The 25,943-nt window shown below is 34.9% G+C and overlaps 1 protein-coding gene across 2 annotated transcripts in view; it reads left to right on the top strand.

Moving 5' to 3' along the window:
* Positions 1-25,943, top strand: part of HERPUD2 (HERPUD family member 2) — a 42,735-nt gene that overhangs the window by 11,502 nt on the left and 5,290 nt on the right. For both annotated transcript variants that reach the window (XM_070264829.1, XM_023639508.2), the window contains 3 exons: positions 4,512-4,589; positions 7,777-7,890; positions 10,730-10,884. In XM_070264829.1, coding sequence (XP_070120930.1) covers positions 7,792-7,890; positions 10,730-10,884 — 254 coding nt within the window. In that variant the 5' untranslated portion in view covers positions 4,512-4,589; positions 7,777-7,791. The remainder of the gene's footprint in view (positions 1-4,511; positions 4,590-7,776; positions 7,891-10,729; positions 10,885-25,943) is intronic.

Genomic DNA, 25,943 nt, shown 5'->3' with positions numbered 1-25,943 from the left:
GCATCAAATGCTCATTGAATGTTTACTAGGTGTTGTGCTTTAAGAGGTTTATGTGCATTTTCATTGTTATGGAAATTCAACCCTGTGAAATAGGTACTATTATTGCCTTCATCTTACGGATGAGAAAACTGAGGCACAGAGTGGTGGTAGTGGCATCTTGTACAAGTTTCTTAACATTTTTTTACCTATCTCTGCCGTATTCTTCTATAAGTCCATCTCTTCCACGCAAGATTCCACCCCTTGTTTGCTGCTCAAGGACATTGCGCTTGAAATTCTGTTTTTCTCTCTTGCGTTATCAGTTTTTTCCTTCTACTGGATTATTCCTGTTGGCATACAAACATGTTATTTCTCTCTCCTTAAAAAAAAAAAAAAAAGAGTAAAACAAACGAAGATGACCCTCTTTATTCCACTTCCCTTCTAGCTATTGCTCTGTTTCTTTCCTTGTTTTTAGTGTAAAACTCCTTCTAAGTTGTGTATATTCGCTATCTCTAACCATACTCCTCTCCTTTTCTCTTGAATCCATTCCAATTAAGTGTTTACCCTGCTGCGCCACCAGGATAGCTTTTATCAGGATCACTAGTGGTTTTCATGTTGCAGGATACTGTGGGGGAATGCAGAAATAAATAGAATGGTATGAAGGAAGGACACTGAGTAAGAACAAAAGCTTGGAAACACTCAAATATCCAGTGATAAACTGTAATTGTTCTATATATTGGAGTATTAGGCTTCTGTCAAAAAGAATGGGGAAGACATCTTTATATTGCTAAGGCGTAATCTCCAGGTTACATTAACTGAGAAAACTAGGTACAAAAGAGTAAGTATAGTGTACTGTGTTTTATGTGGGAAAAGAAGGGAAATACAAGTATGTTTGTATTCAGGTTTGTTATGTTGTTAAGAAGAAATGATGGAAGGATAATTCAGAATTATAGAGGGGGAGGGGACAGGGACAGAAACTAAACCTCTTTGAATGTACCTTGTTCTATAAGTTTTACTTTGTTGCCGTGTATGTTACATATGATTTTGAGAAAATTAAATAGAAAAAAGTAATTGCTAAATAGTAACACAATTTAACAATATCAGGATGGTGGCATAGCTACAAGAGTAATTATTCCAAGTAATTTTGAAACACAGTGTTTTGACTGTATATCCCTAGTGGGTTATATCTAAGGAAAAAAAAAGCCACAAGAAATCTTAAACTTCATCCAATATTGTTATTATTATTTTGAGATTATATATAGTAGGATAAAGTATATAAATACATTTGCTAATGGCATATGTTTGTGAATATTAACAATCAAGATTTTCAGGCTGAGAGAAGATACAAATAAAATAAGTAGAAACCGTATCCTATTTAATTTAAATCAGAAATAGCAGTATGAACTCAGGGTTTAAGTTTCTCTTTCTAAAAAATACATACTTTCCTCAATGAAAAGTCTTAGAAGTAATGACAAGTAACAATAAGCACTCTTAGATCCCGGATTTTAGTCTTTAGATTCCATTGCTCATTAAAAGGAGTCAAGGCTTCTGGGGCAATGGCTGATTCCAAGTCTGGGGCAGGAAGTGAACCTGGGGCCTTTTGTGCCTGAAAGCATGGAAGCTATTAGAGACTACAGAGGTCATGTCAAAATGACACAGGAACCAACTTGAAGGGATTCCCACTGGCTAAAGATGGTGCAATTTGAGGATAAAATTTAAAAAAAAGAAAAGATGGCAGTACATTGAAAAACATAAAATTCCACAAGCTCATAATGATACTTCAACTAAAACTTATTGGTCACTTCTGGAGATTGCTTGGGCACTCGTTCTGAAAACTGATAAAGGGAATGAATTGAGCATCTTTGCTGTCTTTCTTGTATAGACTAGTTAACCAAATAGTAGAAGAAGTTCCTTTAGAAGAATCATAGCTAATACAGAATGAATTGTAGAACTAGAAAATAATCATTTTTTACCCCTAATGAAATAATGGATCTAGGCCATTGGATCTAGGTAATTAATAAAGTGAATGGTTGATGGGGAACTTTATAAGGGGTGAAGCAGGCTGACAACATTTGAACCCACTGATCAATCTTTTTTTGTTTTGAGGAAGATTAGCCCTGAGCTAACTACTGCCAATCCTCCTCTTTTTGCTGAGGAAGACTGGCCCTGAGCTAACATCCATGCCCATCTTCCTCTGCTTTATATGTGGGACGCCTACCAGAGCATGGCTTTTGCCAAGCGGTGCCATGTCCACACCCAGGATCCGAACCAGCGAACCCCGGGCCGCCGAGAAGAGGAATGTGTGAACTTAACCACTGTGCCACTGGGCTGGCCCCTGATCAATCTTAACATTACTAAAAGTAGATTGACCAGTCCACATGTGCTGGTAATGATGTGATGCAAGAGGAAATACACAGCATTATTATGAAATTCTCTTGTCAAACAAAAAAGAACCTGAATCTAATCAACGTTCTACATCTAACTACATTATACAGGGACTATATAGGACAATATCAGGAGGACACAGTCAGCCAAACCCATGCTGCAACAGATTTTTTTCAGCAAATAAATAGCATGGGAAAAATTAAAAAAAGAAAACTGGAAACTGTTAAAAGATTAAAAGAGACATAACATCTCAATCCTGTGTGTGATCCTTGTTTGGATTCTGATTCAGACAAACCACCTCTAAAAACATTTTCGAGCAAGAGGGAAAAATTGAACTGTACTTGATATTACATACTAAGGAATTAGTATTTATTTTGTTGAGTGTGATAACATTGTGCTTATTTGGGGGAAAAAACTGTTACAGATACATACTAATTTTTACAGGTGAAAAGTGAAGTATGATATTTGCTTTGAAACTCTCTTCCCCCCAAAAAGGAACAGGGGCATAGGTGAAACAAGAATGCCAGAAGGTTGGTAATTTTTGAAGCCGTGTATTTGGGAGTTCTTGAAGATGGTACCTGGAGGTTCATTTTATTCTCTCCACTTTGTGTATGTTTGAGAATTCTCATAGTAAAGTAAAGAAAATTAAAATTCATAAGATAAGACTGATGTCCGTTATGCAGAATTATGATATGACATAGAAGTATCTATTAAATGTTCAGACTGGTAAAAAAAATGATAGTTTATGATGGCTGTAGTATTTATCAAAGAAACTTCTTTAGGTTCCAGCTACAGTAATAAGTATATTATGGAAACACATAAAGCATTGTATAATTCATTTTACAATCAATTATTAAATCAATCATCTACTTAGCATTTAACTTATGTTATATAATCTGCTGTTCGTGCCCCACTCAATATTTATTTATGTTGATTGAAGTTTTAAGACTTGTGGTATATATTTAAAAAAAAACAAACCTGCCGTGTTGTATTTGGTTACTTCTATATAGGAATTTGCACTTGTGCACTTTAGGGATGGCACACTCAAAAATACTTCCAGGAGAAGCTAGGTTATGCCTAACAGCTAAGTATCTTGGAAGGACAACTATCCCTTTGTCTTGATCTTTGGCACCTAAGGACCCTGGAACCATAACTCTTTCTCAGTATGACCATTTCTATTATGATTATTTCTAGTATAAGACTCTTTTTTTAGTAGCCATGTTGAATATGTAGTCTGTGTGAAAATTGTTACAGTTGTTGCTTGGATTTGACGTATTTAACAGTTGTTGATATAGCTAATATTTTATTGTTTTAATAGAATTCAGGGAACATTTGCCTGTTTCTCAGTTATGAAATAGGAGGTCTTATGGGGACTATACATAAATGCTTTAATTTTAAATACTTTAATGCTAGCAGTGTGAGCACTTAGCAGATTTGTCATAAGTGCAAAATAGGGCAGAGATAACCAGAATGTATTTCCTGTTCCTGGGTTGCGTATAGAGATGACAACTGAATCTCCATACACTTGAGTTGATTTTCATTTAGTCTTGTGCTTTTGAAAATGGTATAAAGGTAGTCATGAGAGTGGCAGGAATAATAAAACCTAGTATAGTTACCTAAAGCCATAACTAACTCCAAATGGCTCTTGAATTAAAACCAATGAATTGTTCTCCATGATGTTGTAGTAAAGAAGAAAATAAATCTTATGTATACTTTTAGATTAAAAATACTGACAAAACAATGCAAAATAACTCTGCTGATCTTGAAATTTTATCCCATTACTGACTATTGAAAGAACGCCCTCACTTTCTCATTTATAGTCTGGAAGGAAGGTGTTTAATGATAGTCACACATGCGTTGCATTATGACTGAAAAGGCAAACTTTCAATTTATCTTATTTTCCTTGTTTTTTTTTTTTAAGTTGGTAATTATTTGTATTTTATTGTATCTACAATAGATATGATACCATTTGCTGAGCTCTTGATGTCTTAAGTGGATTTTGGACAGACAAAATTCTTAAATTGTGTCAGTTTTCTGCTTATCTGTGCATAAAGGGAGTTTTATTTTACTCATCTTTAAGCATGTTATTTCCAACCTTCAGTTTGTATAATTAGAAAAAGTTGAATTCTTTTCTTTGTCCCATTTCTTAGTTGACGAAGGATCAGAGATTGGTGTATTCGGGCAGACTGCTTCCCGATCATCTGCAGCTGAAAGACATTCTCAGAAAAGTAAGCTTTTCTACCACTATTTGATACCAGATACATTCAAAGTATGAGAGGAGATATATTCTGAAGTTTTATCAATATCCAACCAGTTCAGTTTTTAGATACTTAAAATCAACCCTTTTGGGTAGCATAACTGCTAAACATGAATTAGAAAGTAAAGCACATGGGGTTGGTCCTGTGGCTTAGTGGTTAAGTTTGGTGCATTTTGTTTCGGTGGCCTGGGTTCAGATCCTGGGTGCAGAGCTGCACCACTTGTTGGTGGCCATGCTGTGGTGGTGACCCACATACAAAATAGAGGGAGATTGACGCAGATGTTAGCTCAGGGCGAATCTTACTCAAGAAAAAAAAAAAGAGGAAAATTGGCAACAGATGTTAGCTCTTCCTCAGCAAAAAAAAAAAAAAAAAAGCAGCAGAAGAAGAAACTAAAGAACATAGTGATAGATTCTGCTTAGTTTAGGTAACAGTTTTCTATATCCATTGGATGACTAAACCTGAGATAGGATTATAGATTTGTGTTCAGGTATTTGTCATCTTGTGTAAGAAGGCACTATTGACTTGTCAGTAGTGCAGCAGTAGAGTGTTCAAGTAGAGGTGAAAGATTTTCATTGATGATAATCTCCTTTTGACCAAACTACATGATACTTTAATACAAGTTTCTTGGGTTAGGAGTTTAATTTCAGGACAGGAAATAGAAGAAAACCCAATTGGTCCATCAGTTAGCAAGCTTTAAATACTGGTGCTCAGAGCTAAAATCTATTTCAATGTAGATTTTTTTTTTCAATGTAGTTTTTTGACAATCAGTTTGAATGCTCATTATTTTAATGGCAGCTTTTACCTCATGTTCATTTGTGGAATTTATACTTTTAGAACTTTTCTGCATTAGAGATGCTGCTTTTTGTTTGTGAATGTGGCAGAATTGAATACATAGCTTTTATGTTTTGTCTTAGATCTTTGACTTAACTCTTAATGTTCTGGATATCCCTAATCTGATTTAGAAGGTCTGTATCCTCTCCTGTGTGTTTATCATCGCCTGTGAGAGAGTTTGTCAAATGTTATAGTGGTATGTTCCTTCTGTTTAGATAGTTGACATTTTAGCTGTGCCAGTATGACTTTTTGCTGTCATTTTCATTTTAATCATGTAGTTTCAGGTTGTCAAAGTGGTTTAATAACCTCTCTCTTAAAAAGAGTGGAATTTGCGGCAGATTTATTCTCCTCTTTCTTTCTCTTTTTTTGATGGACTTTATTTTTTAGAGCAGTTTTAGGTTCAGAGATCCTCTATATCTCCTGCCTCCACACATGCACAGCTTCTCCCACTAACAGTGTTCTCCATCAGTGGTACCTTTGTTATAGTCGATGAACCTACGTTGACACATCATCATCACCCAAAGCCATAGTTTACATTAGGGTTCACTCTTGACGTTGTGCATTCTGTGGTTTTAACAAATGTATGATCATGTGTCCACCATTATAATATCATAAAGAATAAATTCACTACCCTAAAAATCCTTTATGCCCCACCTGTTCCTTTTTTTCTTGTTTTTATGCTTAAAAACCTTTTTGCTATATGCTTTTAGAAGTATAAGTTTATTTATTATTTTAACCTAAGGATAGCTAGAGTCTGTACCTGAATACTTTTCCAAAGGTTTTTGCTGCCAGAAATGGTTTCTGATCAGAAGACTTAAAATAAAAATACTTCAGTCAAAGGATTGTTGTGCTCCTTATATAAAACATTTTGAGCAATATGTTTATCATTTAAATGGATCTTTGGTCTGTTTTTATTAAAGTCAGTGTACCTCTACTGTTTTCAGTTAAATGCTGCCGTTAACTTTACCTGTTTAGTTATAAAATGTTTTACAGAGGCATTCTCCAAAGGCGAATGAATACTGTGAGTTAATTGTGATTAGTGTGACCTTCGAAACTAGGTTTATAAGGATAAACATCTTTTACTTGGATGCTTTTAAATATTCTGTATTCCAGAGCTCAGGGGACATTGTAAATCAGGCGTACCTTCTGCCTGCTTTGCTGGCGTTATCTCATGTCACGCCTTCTCTGGAAATGCCTTTCTCTAACATGCTGACTCCCATTAACCACCTTCTCTAAGCTCCTAAAGCAGTTGTAGTTTGTGCTTCTCGGTTTTGTATGGCAGACTGTTGTGTATTTTTCTTTGTGCTCGAACCTGCCAGTCTGATGTTTTAACGATATCATGAGCCTCTTTAAGGGAGGGGCTGACTCCTACCCTTTCTTGGATTCGCCTCAAAGTCAAGCACAATTCTAGGTTTATGGGAGGCAGTTGATAAATTCTTAGTTTCTAGAAGCTTTGTTTCTTCTCACAACTGGGCACTTTCTTTTCTTCCTGCCCCCGTTTTTCATCATTCTCTGTTTTTTTTCTTTTCTTTCTTTTTTTTAGGTTGCTGAGCCATCCTTTGTTCTTTTCTTCCCTCCTTTATTCTGTTTCCTTTCTCCATCTTATTTACTTGCTTTATGCCTAAGTATAACTATACTCATGAAATCAGTAAGCTAAAATGCCAGTGCTAATCATTATTAGAATATTTTCCTTCAGTCATAGTTGTAGGTTTATGGGAACACATGGAATATTTACAGAATATAGTTCAAATATATGCTTTATATTTGTGTGTAAGTGTTATAGATAAAATCAGTCTTTGACTTAAAAAAAATAAAGAACTATACATCACCTTGCTAAAATTGAGGTAAATGAAATTGTGGTAAAGTTAATTATGTTTCTTTATTATAGCTGAAAAGTCTCAAGTAATGGAAATATTTTCACTACTCAGAGTGTGTAGGCCTAAGCTTCAAGGTGACTATTACCTTTCTGATATTAAGGTGGTAATTAATATTAATGTTTGTATATTGAAATAATAGATTGCATTGACACAGCTTTGTAGCAGTGTTTGCTTCAAGACTCCTTGGTATACAAAGTAATCATTTTTTCATATAGCAGTTACTGAGTATTTAGACTATTTTCTAAGCATGGAGAAAATATTGAATTCAAAAGGGCCCCAAATACTAAAATGGTAAATTTACCTTCAAATGACAATAATTCATTACTAATAAAATGGCTTTGCTAGAAAGGAACTTAAGTTTTAAGTTAAGTATTTCAGCTTAACTACTGACTTTTTGAGCTGTACATTTTCCAGTACTACCCTTTAAATGTAATCTTCTTTAATTTTAGCAAGATGAGTATCATATGGTTCATCTAGTATGTACTTCTCGGACTCCTCCCAGTTCTCCAAAATCCAGCACCAGTAAAGAAAGTCACGAAGCATTGGCATCCAGCAGCAATTCTGTGAGTTGGTTTGGGAGGAGTAAACGTTAAAGTTTTCTGATTATCCTTTTTTGCCTCTAAAAACTAAGTGAAAAAACAGAACAATTGGAGCTTGTGGGTTGTGAGACTGTGTTTTGAACAGCTTGAGTTGGCATTTAAACTTCGTTTTTAGAGATCCAGTATGCAGTGTTATCCCCTGAAGCCCGTTCCCCGTGAGTTATAATTTGCTATGTGGCAAGTCAGTAACAGATCCAATCTTCAGGGGTTTAATTCCTGAGATACTCAGCAGAATTATGACATGGTTGTATAATATAAACTCTAGGGCCAGTAAAGTTTCAGAAATATTTTAGGTATTTCATGTAGTATATTTTATTCAAGGTGGATTAAATTATTTGAATTTTAGGTATGCTAAATGTTCTTGAAGTAGTTTGGTCAAGAATTTTTTTTTTTAAATGACTAGATTTGGGGATGCATTCCAACTGCAGGAGGAAAAATTACTTAACCTACTTAGCTTTTTCATGTTTGGGAATTCATTTGTCCCTCCTTATTTTTCCATCTGCTTAAAATTGTTTTGGGAATTTTTTTTAATAGTTGAGCTTTTCAACTCAGGCATTCTCTATAAGTTTTAAAGACACTGTGCCAAATCCTTTCACATTAAATTATTTTTAGTTTCTCATAAAAACTTTATATGACACCTTTGGAGGTGAGAGAAATGGTTGGGATGAGTGGAAGCTGGCTGTAAACTTCTTGGGCAGGGAGCTTTTATAGTACGAAGTATACTTCCTCCTTGTCAAGAATCTAGCCAAAACTTTAAGGAGGGGATAGTGGCCGAGGTGATAACTAGTTGAAATATCTTGTAGTAGATACTAGTTAACTGCTTCTTTAAGAAACTGTATCCTTTAGTTGCTATATTTAATTAGTATGGCCTCAATGGTTAGTATTTTCTAGTACCAGCCATGGGAGCTTAGCTTACATTAAACTGAAATATGTTTTGTCAATAAACCCAAGGGTCTGTCTTGCATAAGAAGGGACAGACATTGGCGTTGGCAGAGTTCTGTATACGCCCTTTGGATATAGTTGTGTTGCTCCAGTTTTTGTTGAGAAAGAACCCTATGACTTGGCTAGTGGTTCCTCAGCTATCATTTTATGTCATTATATATATATTCAGTTTTTTTCAAGATGTGTTATGAAAATCTGAAAGTATTAAAGGAAAATTAAGTTGAGTTACCCTTAATTTTTTATTGCTGAGAAATTTCAGTGGGACTGGAAAAATCTTAAAAATATAGTCATGAAAGAGTTATCTAATAAGGTCAGAAATCATTAGTTCTAGAGAAATTAGGCTGTACTGCCAAATGGCTAGGTCTTTCTTCTCTTAACTTTTTAATGAGCACCAGATTATGATTGTCCACTTAATGAGAAATCTTGCGAAAAAAGAAGTCCTTCTCAGTTTATGTCCCTAAGAAGCAGGCTACCTAGTAAGATATTATGTATCTGTTTTGTGTGGAGTAACATCTTAAAGAAAGCTTTTGTTAGTTTTGCAAAAGATCAGTGTCCTTGGGACCTTTCACATGGCAGGACTTAGGAAGGTAGACATGTAGAAAGATGTCCTGTCAATAAGAAGGCAAAATACAATTTCAACAAACTGAGAAGGATGTTAAAATTATGTTGTATTCAGCTTTTTAAAGTGGGAGAACTGTAATTTCTATAAAATGTAATTGTGTTTTAAATTTACATAAAACATGACAAACTGTTTTCCAACAGCAACAAATTGAGGTGGGCTTTAAAAGGGTTATATTCTTTAAGGTTATTGAATCTATGAGTTACTGATGGCACTGGAGAATGAGAATTTTAAAATCCTTATTCGTATCTTGTTCATTTTGTAAAAATCAATATTTGTTGGTGGTGTCTATAAATGAATAGAATTTTAGAACTGAAAGGAATCTTGAAGATGTAGTTTAATCTCATTTTTTGTAGGAAAGCTGAGATTCAAGGCTTACCTAACTCAAGAGGTTAGATGACCTTTTAAGATTATGTTCCTTGTTAATGTCAGAGATAATACCAGATTCTAGATCTTCTGATTTCTAGCATGTTCCTCATTGTTTTAAACCAATGTGTTACCAATAGCATGTTATACAGTACCTGGCACATAGTAGCTGTTTAAGTGACAGTAATTAGTACCATTTGTTGATACCAGATTCTAGATCTTCTGATTTCTAGCATGTTCCTCATTGTTTTAAACCAATGTGTTACCAATAGCATGTTATACAGTACCTGGCACATAGTAGCTGTTTAAGTGACAGTAATTAGTACCATTTGTTGAGCATTTCTGAGTGTTAGGCATCATTAAAAAAGCTTTGCATGTATTAATTTTATCCTCACAGTTTTGTACACAGTCAGGCACCGCATAATGATGTTTCGGTCAACGACGGACCACATATACAATGGTGGTCCCATACATTTAGTACTATGTAGCCTAGGTGTGTAGTAGGCTATACTCCCTGGGTTTGTGTAAGTACTCTCTGTGATGTTCCCACAATGATGAAATCACCCAACAAGGCATTTCTCAGAACTTATCCCCCATCTTTAAGTGACGCATGACCGTATCATGCTCTACTACTCGGCCGTTTCTAGATGAGAAGTGGACTGTTGTATAATTAAGCACTTTTGACTTTCTGAGCTCTTAATCTCATCAGAATTAAAATGTTCACCTATTGTGCTGGGCACAAGATTCAAATCAAGTAAATTTCTAAAATTTACTCTTTGCAAAGGGATTTCATAAATACATTTTTAGCAATGTGTCTTTAATCTCATATTGTAATGAGTTGTTTCCTTGAAAAAATAATTACATCTTTGTTTGTAGAGTTCAGATCAGTCAGAATCAACAACTCCATCATCCAGTCAAGAACCCTTGTCCTTAGCTGCCAGTTCTTCCTCAGAAGGATTGAGGCAACGTACCCTTCCACAAGCACAAACGGATCCAGCACAGAGTCCTCAGTTCCCATATGTAATGCAAGGGTGAGTGAAATCGTGGTAGCTGTGGCCCTCTTAAAAATCTGTTTCTCCAGACTTTCATGGTAGTCCGTCTGCAGTAATCAAAGTACATTTGAAATTTATTCATATACCTGATTATATATTTTGAGAATTAGAGAGTTAAGTAGAGCAGTGGTTTTAAAAGCTGGTCACAGAGCAGAATCATCTAGGGCAGTGCTTTCAGTCTTTAATGTTCATGTAATCACCTGGAGATCTTGTTAAGATGTAGGTTCTGATTCAGTAGGTCTGATGGGACCTGAGATTCTGCATTCCCAGTGAGCTCCCAGGTGCTGCTGATGCTGCTGGTGCCTAGGCCACATTTTTGAATAGCAAGGATCTAGGTAATTAAAAAAAAATTTTTTTTTCACTCAGTCTTAGTATAGATCTACTTAAATTAGTCTTCTGGGGAGCAGATGGGTGAGTGAGGAGGCTCTTGGAAGAGCATAGGGCCCAGTAATCTGTTTTTAAAAAGTTCCATAGGTGTTTCTGATCATCCAGGCTTGGTAACAACTGAAGTAGAGTAACACTGTGATGTATTATAAAGATATGCTAACCATTGCATTTTATCCAGAGTCTTCCTCAGAGGAGTTTACTCAAGAAGCTTGCTATGGCTACCTTATATTTAGCAATAACAGCATGCCTCTTCGGTTAGGCAGTTCTAGGGGGAAATGTAGCCAAAGGCCACAACACATCTTTCAGACAGCTCAGCGAGTAGGCTCTTGGAGAATATGATTTGGATGTGGATTATGTCTAAAACCAGAGTCCTTTACTGGGTTGCTATTATTTGTTACTTTTGAAGTAAAGGAAGCATGAGTAATAGGTAGTGATAATTGTTTTGTGTTGCATATCATACTGTGGGACTGCAGTGTGTGACCATGCTGCAGATCTGTGATGGTGAGGCTGGAAATAAGGAAATGGCCAGAATCCCAGAATGGTAGTGTAAGTGATGAAACCAAGGAGTAGCCACTGACTGCTGTGCTAAACAGGATGGAATAAACATTCAGGTAGTTTTTTCTTAGAACTTTAAACAATTCAATTCTTAATGTAGAAAAACAAAGCTGAGTTTATAGCAAAATACAAGAAAATTCATTTGTCTTATATTTCTTGAATGCAAAGCTTTTCCTCTAAAAATAAGTGTTTAGATGAGGCTGATCGTAGACTTTTATAAAGCACCTGTGAAATTATTTTTGTCTTCAGAAAATGATTACTACAAACTAAAACTTAGTTATTTGTAGAATATAATGTTCTCGGGGTTTACATTATGGAATAATAGCTTAAAATACTTTCTATTTTATGACAGTGATTCATTTCCTATCTTTTTTGCAGAGTAAGACAATTCATTCCTTTCCATTTATATAGTGATTTTACTTATTTAATTTGGTAGTAGTGGTGGAGGGTGAGAGTATTATGCATATAATAAACCTGGGAGAATGTGTAATGACATGTTAATAATAGTTATCTGTGGGTAATAAGATTGTTAACTCTTTCTAATACTTAAAGTAAATGTATTCACAAAAGAACGCTTATAAGGTTACAGGTCTTCAGAATAAGACTATAGATATCTTGGGCAAAGAGTAATAATTTTTCCAGGCTGTTGAGGAAATCAGCAAACAAGAGAGACAAAGGCATTCAGCTCTCAACAGTATATTAAACAGATTAGAAAAATCTGCAATAGTGTTTATTTTGCCAAAAGTGAGTATTAAAATGATGAACAATAAAATCATTAAAGATATTTCGACTTCACTTAGGGAATCTATTAATAGCTGAATAATGTTTGGTTTTAAATCAGGAGGGCAGTATAGCTTAGTGGCTGTACAGATTCTGGAGCCAGGCTGCCTTGATTTGAATCCTGGCTCTATCAGCTGACTTGGGTGAGTCTCCTCCCCTCTTTGCTTCAGTTTGCTCGTTATCTGGAGATGAGTACTTATCATACAGAATTTCAATGTGGATTAAAAGAGTTCATGTATGTAAAGTGTTTAGTTGTGTTAGCAATTGCTTGTAAATTCATTCCTACTTATAAATGAATGTTCTACATCCATTCAGCAAATAGATTTATAGGCAGCTGTGTGTCTGGTATACTGAAACATTTGAATGAATGAATGCCAGTGCTGGGTGCTAGAAAAGAAATCTTTATTTTTGGAAAACGCTTTGTGATTTACAAAGCAATTTACATGAAAGTTCAATAAGTAGGTTATTCTCTTCAACAGTGAATGTGATTTAACTTAATCTCATAGTTGTAATTTTTTACTAATGAAGACTTTACATTTGTCTTTAAGTAAATTTTATTTCACAGTCTTAGCCTTAAGTGTGCATAAGCAGTAATTTAGTGACCTTGAAAAATTCACCTGCAAAATATAAGCTTTGTGCTTCTTTTTAAAACTTCAGTACAGCTTATATTTAACTAGTCACATATATTTTCTACCATGTAGGTTAATATTCTCAATCTTTAGTTATCTTGTTAAAATGGCTAAATCCTGGTCCCTATTCTCTGAGGTTTTGAATCACTAGGTTTGGGGTGGTGCTCAGGGAACCTCACTTTGAGAAATCCCAATGCAGGTGATGATTTGCTCATCTAGCTCTTGAGGAAACATGAGGTGATCAAAGCAGTACATGTGCATCATGCATTGACTGTCATTTTTTATGTCACATTTATAAATTCTGACTGACCAGTTTGGATTCAGTCTGCTGTGCTGTCACATTTATTTACTTTAACTCCAAAAATTGCTGGCTGGTTTATAGAATACTCATTGTTTTGTACATTCAGTTTTTTCCTTCTGAAATAGTAATAGCGTTGTTTTATAATTAGTAAAACTGAAAACCTACTCATTGTATCCTCCTGTAGTATCTGATTTTTTAAAGTAAAAGTTGCTTGTAGCCACCACCCAGAAATAACCATTACTAACATTTTTGTAGTTTTCTTCCAAACACTTATTCTAAGTATACTTTTAAATAGAAATATCATACTATTTTATTTTGTAAATACTTTTGAAAACATAATGTAGCCTGGATGTATTTCCAGATTAATTGTAAATCTCCAGCATTTAAAGTCTTTACTAGGAATAAATTTAGCCAAGGAGGTGAAAGAACTGCACACTGAAAACTATGACATTGATGAAAGAAATTGAAGAAGACACAAATAAATGGAAAGATATTCTGTGCTCATGGATTGGAAGAATTAATAGGTTAAAATGTCCATATTACCCAAAGCAATCTACACAATCAAAATTCTGGTGGCATTTTTCACAGGAACAGAACAAACAATCCTAAAATTTGTATGGAACCACAAAAGACCCCAAATAGCCAAAGCAATCTGGAGAAAGAAGAACAAAGCTGGAGGCATCATGCTCCCTGATCTCAAACTATACTACATAGCTATAGTAATCAAAACAGTATGGTATTGGCATATAAACAGACACATTAGATTGGTGGAACCGAATAGGGAACCTAGAAATAAACCTAAACATATATGGCCAATTAGTTTATGACAAAGGCAGCAAGAATATTCAGTGGGGAAAGGACAGTCTCTTCAGTACATGGTCTTGGGACAACTGGACAGCCACATGCAACAAAAGAAAAGTCGACTGCTATCTTACACAATACACAAAAATTAACTCAAAACAGATTAAAGACTTGAATGTAAGGCCTGAAACCATAAAACTCCTAGAAAAAAACCTAGGTGGTAGGCTCCTTGACATTGGTCTTAGTGATGATTTTTGGATCTGACTCCAGAAGCCAAGGCAATAAAAGCAAAAAAAAAAGCAAGTGAGACGGTATCAAAGTAAAAACCTTCTGCATGGCAAAGGAAATCACTAACAAAATGAAAAGGCAACGTACTGAATGGGAGAAAATATTTGCAAATCATAAGTCTGATAAGAGGTTATATCCAAAATATATAAAGAACTCATACAACTCAATGGTAAAAAAAAACAAATGATTTTATTAAAAGCTGGGCAGAGGATCTGAATGGACATTTTTCCAAAGAAGACATACAGATGGCTATTAGGCACATGAAAAGATGCTCAGGATCACTAATCATCAGGGAAATGCAAAACAAAACCACAGTGAGATATCATCTTACACCTCTTAGAATGGCTGTTATCAAAAAGACAAGAAATAACAAGTGTTGGTGAGGATGTGGAGAAAAGGAAACACTTGTGCACTGTTGATGGGAATGTAAATTGGTGCAGCCACTATGGAAAACAGTATGGAGATTCCTCAAAAAATTAATCAATAAAACTACCATGTAATTGAACAGTTCCACTTTTGGGTATTTATCCAAAGGAAATGAAAACAGTAACTTGAAAAGATATCTGCACCTCCATGTTCACTGCAGTGTTATTTACAATAGCCGTGATATGGAAACAGCCTTAGTGTCCACCAGTGGATGAATGGACAAAGATGGCGTACACACGTGTACACACACACACACACACACACACACACACACACGCAATGGAATACTATTCAGCCATAAAAAAGGATGAAATCTTGCCCTTTGCAATAACATGGATAAACCGTGAGGTCATTAGACTAGGTGAAATAAGTCAGACAAGGAAAGACAAATGCTGTATCATCTCATATGTGGAATCTAAAAAAGAACACAAAAAGCCCTCAAACTCATAGATATAGAGAACAGACTGGTGGTTGCCAGAAGGGAGGGGGCATGGACAGTGGATGAAATGGGTGTAGGGGGTCAAAGGTACAGACTTCCAGTTATAAAACAAGTAAGTCATGGGGATGTAATGTATAGCATGGTGACTATACTTAACAATACTGTATTGCATATTTGAAAGTTGCTAAGAGAGTAAATCTTAAAAGTCCTCATCACAAGAAAAAAATTTTTTTTGTAACTGTGTATGGTGATGATGGTAACTAGACTTATGGAGTGATCAGTTTGCAATATATACAAATAGCGAATCATTATGTTGTACACCTGAAACTAATATAAAGTTATATGTCACTTATACCTCAATAAAAAAAATCATCCTGATAATAATGAGAACACAAAACTAAAATGCAAATGGAGAGACAAAAACAAAACAAAACACATTACAGCATGCTTGTTTTCTCCGTTTTGCCATAAACTAGTAAACTAGTTTATGGTTTCCGATTCAGTGCTCTCCAGCTTGGGGATGCAGAGCATGTCTCCTCTTAACTCTGATTTCAGAGCAGAGGTTATAGAACTCTAGACTCCCTATCAATTTAGATACACATTCAGCATGTACATGGGCAGACTCTCTGCCCCCTAACTTACCATCATACCTAGACTGACTATAAAACTATTGGAGTTCAGATGGTTTCCTTATGGTTTCCATAGCACTTATATACATATGCATTCTCTCCTTCAATCTAAGAAAGAAAGAAAAGAAAAAAAAAAGAACCACTTCAAGAGGAAGGTGTTATATTTATCCCTGTCTTGCAGGTGAAGAAACAGAAATTCAGAGCAGTCATTCATTTACTCATTCATATGCTCATATAGTTAACAAATATTTATTCAGTGTCTCCAGGCCCTGTAGCACTGTGCCAACCTCCAGTGGTGTTAAGATGAATAAAAAACCATGCATAATCTTGATTTACTCAAGATTAAATGGGTAGTTAGTGGCAGAGCTGGGACTGGAGGCTACGTATTTTGATTGCAAATATTGTGCTCTTTCTAGCAGGCCATGACGCCCACTGTAGCTCTCTTCTTTGTAAATAGTTCTTACCGCAGACAGCCCTCCTGCTCTGCTGCAATACTGTCTGAGCTCCCCCACTTTGGCCAGATGGTGACATGTGGCACTCTGGATGGACTCTCATATTCACACCAGTGTTCTTTAGACATCGTTCAACATTTATTTAGGGTGATTGAGCTCTGGAATGGAGTTAGGGGTGGGAATGAGGAATGCGGAGGAGGACCACTAGAGGTAGTGCCCATTAGCAAAATAAAAACCCTGCACCTAACCAGAAGTTCAAGACCAAGTATTGTTATTTGACCACGAACATGCTTACAAAGCCCTTAATCCCCTTCCTACCACCCCAAGCAGCTTATCAAAATATTCCTTCCAAACATCTGTAGTTCTCCCCCTGAGAGGAGATCCAAGAAGTACAATTTTCTCCAGTTTCTTATATTCTAGTAATGCCTTAGTTTAATGCCCCAGTTGCCCACTCCTTCCTTAGTTTTCTTCTGCACCCACTTTTTTGAAATAGCCTTTGATCAGCACTTTGTCAAATCATAGTTTCCTTATACACCACCTAGTTCAAAGCCTGTTCTTTCCAAGGAGACGACTTTGCACCCAGAACATTTCATCTTCCCAACTTGATCTCTGCACATCTCAGCATCTGATGTTCGCGTATTGAAAGGAAAAAAGCTGTGATTTTTCGTTGTGTGGATATATCAATTTGTTTACTCTTCTATTGAAGACTGTTTTTAGTTGGTTTTACTGCATAATGACCTCAAAATCTCAGTGGCTTACAGCAATGCACTTTACTTTTCTTGCTCATGGGTTTATTAGTCACTCAAGACAGCTCTGCTTCAGGCTGTAAGTTGAGTTCGTCTGTTTCATGTTTCTCATTCTCGGTGGACCAGTCATTCCCTAGGGCGTGTTCTTCTTAGGACAAATGACAGAAATGCACGAGGGTAAGTTAACCACTGAGCACATTTAAAACCTCTGCATGTGTCACATTCACTAACATTCCATGGGCCAAAACAAGTCACATGGCCACGCTCAATACCAGTGGATGGGGAGGTATTGCCAAATACCAGTACTGTGTTGGTAAATGCGTAACAAGGGACTTTTTCTGGGGGAAAAAGTAAAGTTGATTGATAGCATTTGCTGATTTCTCTGGTATTAAATACTTTCACTGTGGCTGATTTCAAGACACCAAGAGTTGGCTCACAAAATTCCTGGACTTTAGCAATTAGTTCTTTGAGCCGGTATGAGCTGGCACAAGCCAGCTCTGCCACTGTGTGGCAGAGAGTACACATGTGTACTTCTGTTATAGAAGAGTCAAGAATTAGGGCAATCTTCTGTCATAAATGTTGGGGTTTTTAATTTTTCTTTCCACTAAACATCACCACAATCAACAATCTTAAATGTATTTACATATTAGCAGTTATACTTTTAGGATAAATTGTCAGAAGGGGAATTATTGGGTCAAAGTATTTTTAAGACTTTTCGAAGCTATTACTACTGCAAAATTGCAGTAAAGTAGTACCAGCTTACTCTTCCCAAAACAGTTGTTATTGAAGAGCCTGATTCCTCATACCCTTATAAATATGTACTTGCCAGTGTGATAAATTGGAATATCCTTGTTTTAATTTGAATACCTGATAAAGAGACATTATTTTTCTTTTGTTTTGTGATGTGCTTATTGGTGTGTTGATATTTTTAAAAATTCATTTGTGACAGTTCTTTATCTAAAAGGATATTAGTGATTAATACTTATTGAACACTTAGCACAAGCTAGGCGTTGTATCAAGCCCTTTCACATACTTTATTTCATTGAATTTTACATCAACTCTATGGTCTAGGTACTGTTTTCTCCCCTTTTATGGATGAGGAGAAGGAGCCTTAAAAGGTTATGTAGCTTGCCTGAGTTCACAGAAGTGAACAGTAGCAGAACTAGAATTCAAATCCATGTCTGACTTGAAAGTCTGTGTTCTTAACAGTCTTGTTGAGTTGACTCTTCTCTTTGTGTATCATTTGTTTCAGTATTTTTTCCTAGGTTATCATTTGTGTTTTGACTTCATTTGTAACGGTGGTTCTCTCCCCTCTGCCCTTCCACTTGAAACTTTTCTTTAGTCAGATCTACTGGTCAGATTGTAAGTACTGATGTCTTGAGTAAGCAAATCTGTATGGGGACCTTGTGACTTTATTCAGTAAAAGTTATAATTTGCTGTATACCAGGCACTGAAGACAGGAAAATGAATCATGTCCTTGCCCTCAATGGAAGTAGGTCAGATAGACAAATGAATTACCATCTGCTGATGTGCTAGCATGGTCTTGAAAAAAACACTGCGGGAGCCTGGAGGAGGGAGTAACTGTCTCTGCTTTCAGGAGTAGGGAGGGCTTTATACTGGTAACATCTGAGCTGATTTTAAGGAAAGTTCATCAGGGAGAACAAATCAAGTGTGGAGAGTCTTGGAAAGGCGGATTCTGGGACAAAGTGGGGATTCCATGTAGTTGCTGCATCATTGTATGGAGTGGGGTCGGGGGTGGAATAAGGCTCACTTAACAGGTTTTCTGTGAAAGCATTTGTTTCTGATTGTTGAGGTTTACAGTTCCCTCTGTCCAATCATCTAAAGACAGCCGTTTGTTAACATTTAGTATTTCCTTCCAGTATCCTTTTCTTTGTAAATGGTTTTCTTTAATATAGTTGTAATTTTTACTATGTTAACATTATGTTTTCGTTTAGTGTTGAAAAATTAATTAAATGAAATTTATTAGGTACTAGATTAAATAGTTGCTTATAATTAGTACTTTGTTTCAGTGTTTTCTTGCTGTTCATATGAAGTTGTTCAACACATTTATTGTGCTAAATGCAGGAGATATAATAATGGGTAAAGGAGCAGAGTTTGGTCAGACAGGAGAGTATATAGCCAATTTCCTTTTTTAGTTATTTTCTAAGAGGTAATACATGTGAATGATACCATTTTTAAAATGAACAAAGTGTACAAGAGTTTTATTCTTGTGTCTCCTAGCTACCCAGTTGCCTTCCTCAGGGGCAACCGTTATAGCTGTTTGCCTTATATTATTCCAGGGACAAACTGTGCTTACACAAATGTGTGTGTGCACACATGGGTGTGTGGATTTAACACATATAGTAGCATACTTCCTATACACACTAGCCTAACATTTTGTTTTTTCACTAAATACATTAATGCCCTGTATTAATACAGAAGAGCTATCCAATTCTTTATTAAATGTACAATATTCCATTATATAGATTATTATAATTTAATGAATCAGTCCTCTGTTGATATATATAGGTTAAACAGTCAATATTTTTATTCACTGCTTTTTCTTTTTGCTATTTGTTAGCCAATTTCATTTTTTTATTGAATATATTTGACATATGACATTGTGTAAATGTAAGGTGTACAGCATACTAATTCGATACATTTATATATTGCAGTATGATTACCATTGTAGCAATATTTAGCACCTCTGTCACACTTCGTAATTGTCCTTTTTCAGTGGTTGAAATAAGTTCTAGACTCTTAGCAAGTTTGATTATTAAAGTACAATATTGCTATCTATATTTACCATACTGTGCATTAATCTCTAGGATTTATTTACTACTCATTGCAAGCACTGCTTTTTTTAATTTTTAAAAATTTTATTATACTTTTTAAACATTCAGAGAGTACGGAAAATATTATAATGCACCTCTATTTACCTAACACCTAGCTTTAATAGCTATTAACAGACTACCATTCTTCATCTATTCCCTCGGCTCCTCCTTTTTTCTTGGGCTGGAGTATTTTTAAAGCAAAACCTAGACATCATATCATTTCATCTATGAATACTTTAACTGTGTACCTGTAACAGATAGATATGACAGAAATGGGCTATAAAAAATCTTAATCACAAACCATTAGAACACAACAAAATTAAAAAATTTTTAATGTCATACCCAGTTTTCAGTTTTCCCTCATTGTCTCAAATATCTTTTATGGTTGTTTTAATTGAATCATTATTCAAAGAGGTTGACATATTACATTTGGTTGATGTTTCTTAAGTCTCTTCTAATCTGATCCCTTATTCCTTTCTTTTTTAACTTCATGCCTTTTCTTTTGTTCTATGTAATTTCCCACAGCAGTCTGGGTTTGGCTCACTACCTCTTCATGGTAGTTAGATCTAGGGCCTGATTAAATTCAGTTAAAGTTCAACTTAAAAAAAATTTGTTAGCTTATGTGGTAAATATGAATTTTGTTAAATCACTTTTATAAAACATTTTGACAGTTGACTAACAAATATTGTAATTCCCCAATTTTAGTCTCTTAACACCATAGAAGTTTGTTTCCTACTCATATAATAGTCTGATTCTGGTGATTGCCATCCCCATGTGGGTGACTTTCCTCCCTATGGTGATTCAAGGATGTAGGGTTCTTCCACTTTCTGTCTCTTTACCTCGTAAGGTCTTGGAGTTCATCTGTGTATACTTGGAAAGTGGAGAGAAAAGAGCATAGGGAAACACACCTACTTTGTAAATACCTGGCCTAGAAGTGATATATTCCACTGCCACTCACATTCCACCAGCAAGAACTAGCCACACAGCCCAGTGAATTGCAAGTGGAACTAGGAAATGTGGTCCCCAGCTAGGGAGCCACTTCACCGCAAAATCTCAATACTAGAGAAAGAAGCACAAATTTTGGTGAACATATCATCATATCTCCCTCCCTAGCAATGATAATAACAATGTTTATTAATATTTGCTTACTTTGTGCCAGACATTGTTTGATATGTTTAATATATAATTTAACAATGCTATGGGGTAGGAAATGTTATTGTACCTATATACACAGAAGATGCTCCAGAGTATTTTTTACAAAAGATTTTCATATGATAGAAATTGAATCTTACTCTGATTTTTAATAAGAAATAGTAAATTTCATTTACATACAATATTAAAATGGAATGTGTGTATAAATAGAGATCAAAGAATAAAGATTTTATAAAAAAATATTGGATATAACGTGAAGTAACACCTTATGCTTTTTTACAACCAATCCCATTTTTAAAATTTTCATACATGAAATTATTTCATGACTAGTAAATGTTTTCAAGTGCTGTTTTTAACTGACAGTAGAAATTTGTTTGCTATATCGTGTTTCTGTCATGTAAAGAGATGATTACCAAAGAGAAGGAAAAATCAATTTTCTCTGTATGCCAGTACTTCTGACTTGCATAATTTTAACCTAAAGACTTTGATAATTTCCATTACTCTGCTTTAGATTTGAACAAAGTAGCAAAGGGTTTACTATCTACCTAATGATCGAGTACCCTGCTTTAGGTCATTATTCCAAACATTATTTTGGAATTACTGAAAATTTGAAAAAATGCTCAAGTTATATTTTATAACAGATTGGTTAGAGAACACTTAGAGAACACACACATATTAAAAACTTGAAATGATTTTTTTCTCTTTTCCGTTCCTACACATTGTCATCTTTGAACAGCCTCTCTGATTAAGCCCCATAGGATGTGTTCTCTGTAGAATGCAGCCAAATGCAAACCTAACTGATTTCATACACTATGAAATTACAAACATTATAAATAGTAATGTTTAGTTATTTGGCTGATATGATCAGTTATAGAATGAAAGATGACAATGTGTAGAAATAGAAAAGAGAAATAATGCCTGTTCAGTTTTTCTGCCATGTCCTTTTGACACGATTTGAGTAATTTTTGATAATGTCAAAACTCATGCATGACAAGATGTCTCAGACTCATCTTGACCCTATTCCCAGGGAACCCTGGTAAGAAATGGTATTTAGAGTTTAAAATTTTGGGGTTTTTTTTGTCTTTAGAATTTATCCTGCTAGGAATGTACAGTTAAAATACTGTGTTTTAGTCAGTAGAATAATTATCTGTGTGGTTATGTTATGAAACTTGATATATAAGTTCATTAATTTCTGTTTCCTGAATTTTTTTTCTTATTAGTTTTTCTTTTTGATTTAGGTTTTTTCTTAATTACATAAAATATTTCTATGGTTCCAGTCTCAAATCTGTAAAACAAGATACATTCAGAGGGGCCTACTTTAATTTTACTCCCTCTTCCTGTTCTTCCTCTCCCGTAATAGGTAATTACTTTTATTATTTGTTTTTGGTTTATCCTTCCACTGTTTCTTTGTGAAAATTCAAGAAAATGTGTATAAACACATTATCTGTAAATATGCATACATGTATGTATATGTGCACACACACATGTATATATATATCCTTCTCATTTTAACACAAAAGGTAACATATGTATTCTTCTCCACCTTGTTTTTTAACAAAATAACACTTGGAATATCCAGGAGATTGCTCATAGGAGTATAGAGAGTCCTTTTTACATCTGCATACTGATTCACTGAGTGCATACACTATGACATCCAGTCTCCTGTGGCTGAATAGTTATTTCCAGTCTTTACTGTTACCAATAGTATTGTGATGCATAGCTTTGCACATACATCGTTTCACATTTTTGCCAATTATCTTTAGGATAGATTCCTAGGAGTACAAGTGAGTCAAAGATAGGTCACAGAGTAAATGCGTTGATAGATGTGGAATTAGAAACAGATGATGTGTGCTTTGATAAAGTTCACTCTCTTTTTAATCATAAACTACTATCCCGGTCTTCAGTTTCTCTCTGTTATTAGGAGGAAGGAGGCTGGAAGGGGAATAGGATGATGTGTTGTTCCAAAGAGGGATGTGCAAAGGCGTAAAGGGCAGAGATGTGGAATTGTTTTCCATTTTTCATATCTCTTTAAGATAATTTTCAGAAGCAGAATAACTTGGGCAGCTGAGTATAACTGAACATTTCTAAAGGTGTTTAATTTTGTAAAATTGTTTTTTAAAGGCTTATTTCAGTTTATCCTGCTAGCAACGAAAGAGTTGGGGTTGACTTGTACCTCTTGTCAATACTGGATGTTGGCAGACAAAAAAAAAAGCCATCTTTATGTTAGTTTGCATTTATTTGGTGTCATAATAATTTCCATTTCTATGAGTTCTTTATATAGAAAAGATATTTGTTATTATTTATTGCAAACATTTTTTTCTGAGCTCTATCTCTTTAAATTTTATGGTGTCAAATATGTTGATTGCTTTTTTTGTACTTTCTTCTATTGCTTATAAGTTAGGAAACTCTTCCTCCTTCCAAAGGTTTGGAAAATAACCAATTATAATTTCTTCTAGATTTCCTGTGGTTTAACTTTTAATACTTTATTTTAGTCCACTTGAAACTTATTTGAATATTTGGAATGAGGTGAAGCTTTAAGCTCCCTTCCCCCCACCGCCAATTTGGTAATCACTTTTCCCAGCACCAAATAATAATTCTCTATCATGTTGCTTAGTGATGCATCCTCTAGAATACATTAGTTTCTTATGTAATATGTTTCATTGATCTATTACTATATATTTTAATAACTTTATAATTTAGTGTCAAATAAGTGCTTTATTTCTTGTTTTCTAGAGAGTTCCAAATGCATAGCATCTTGTCTGAAGGATAACTAACACAACTGAAGAATAATTAATACAACTGAATTTGTATGCCAAATTGGGCCTGGAATGTATCCTAGCAATTATGCAGTCCAATAGTTTTTAACTTACTGAGGAGAAAGGGGGGAAGCATGTTGGAATCATCTAGAAGAGTTTATTAATTTTTATTTTTGGCAAAATTAAAATTATTATTTTAATTCAAAATTAAAATTTATTTTTATTTTATCAAAAGTAAATTTGATAATCACCTTATGTTCTCAGCTGCAATAGGGTGAGATGGGAAGCTATAGTAATTTTTTCAAAGTGATTGTTAGTGGCCTTTTCTTCCCTTGACCTTTTAAAAACAGTGACAAAGTCCAGCCTTCCCATTTTACAGTTGAAGTAACGGACTTGTGTGAGCTTATATTTCTTCTTAGTAGTGGAGATGGGTGGAGCTCTACTTTCAGGGGGATAGGTTTTTTTCTTAGTTAGAAATACCAAGAAAATTTAAAATATACACCTTGGTACAGACTTGTATTGTTGCTAATATTTGATTTAGGTAGTTTTCAGAGTCGCTCAGATGTGTCAGCTCACTGGTGGAAATGCCAAGATCTTTATACAGATGTTTTATGATACTCCTCCGCTCCAGTGGTATGGCTTTCTCTTGAGGTTTGATCACTAATTGACATCTTTTTAAAGGAATAGGTGGGTTAGGGTTCTTTTCCTCCTCTTCTACAGGACTTGTTTATCAAGATCTGGGAGGAACTCTCATAGAGGCTTCTAAGCTTTTCCTTCTTAATTCAGTATGTGGGAAAGCTTGGGAAGTAGGGGGAAGGCTATATTCAGGAGGTAGAAGAATCTTCTGAGGATAGGAGCCGCTCTATGGCTCCCATTCCTCCTTCAAGGATGAGGAAAGTTCGGGTAATATGTAGGAGAGTTGGTGCCTCAGTTACACCGGTTGCCTTAACTACATCTGTTGATAAATTTTAGTTTCCCAAGCTCTTCTAAATTAGGTTTCTATAATCAGTTATTTCCAGTTGTATGTTCACAGTCTTTAGAATATAAAATTAGAGTTCATGAATTTGTTAATTATTCTTATCTCACTCTGGATAGACCACACTAATATCAGTTGAAGATAAAATTCAAGTAATATGAAGAAAAGGAGGGTTAGAAATTCACAGATTCTGCATTTACTTATATATTTATCCATGTAGTTTTCTTGATGTATGTGAATTACACACTTTGGAGTCATGTTCATAGTTAGGGGTAGGAGAGAGTAAAAATAAAAATAGTTAACATTTACTGAATACAGACTAACAACCCTATGAGGAAGATTGTCTTATTAGACTCATCTTAGAGATGAAACTGAGGCATAGAGAAGTTAAATGTGACCTTCCACAAATTTTACTGAATTAATAGAAGTCTAACCTACTTTAAGAATGCATGTATAAATATGTTCTGCTAATCTTGGTTCTTTAATTAAAAAATATTTTACAGATTTTTATAATGTTCTTATTTTATAGCTGATAGCTGCTATGTTTTTAAGAATATTTTATTACTAATGTAAAATATCATTTGGCTAGTTCCCCCATTCCTCAAAATATTTTGTCACGAAGTTTGTTTTAGGTCTTTGGTTCTTAAGGAGAATGTACTTAAAATGTGATGAAAGTGTTTTTGGTCTTTTGTCCTTAAATGGAAAGATAGTAAATGTTCAGGCTTGCCACACATTTTGTGGATGATATGTTTTATTTGCCTGTTAAGACTGGGTTGAAATGTTAGTTCTGTATATTTGGGATCAGGGTCATCTTATATAAGCCCTAATGTCTTATTTGAAGAATGCTGAAAATATTTTTCTTTTCTGTAAGATTTAATACATTTTGT

This window comes from Equus caballus, chromosome 4 (genome assembly GCF_041296265.1).
Source record: "Equus caballus isolate H_3958 breed thoroughbred chromosome 4, TB-T2T, whole genome shotgun sequence".
NCBI classification, from domain to species: domain Eukaryota; kingdom Metazoa; phylum Chordata; class Mammalia; order Perissodactyla; family Equidae; genus Equus; species Equus caballus.
This window is presented reverse-complemented; position numbering and strand designations above follow the sequence as displayed.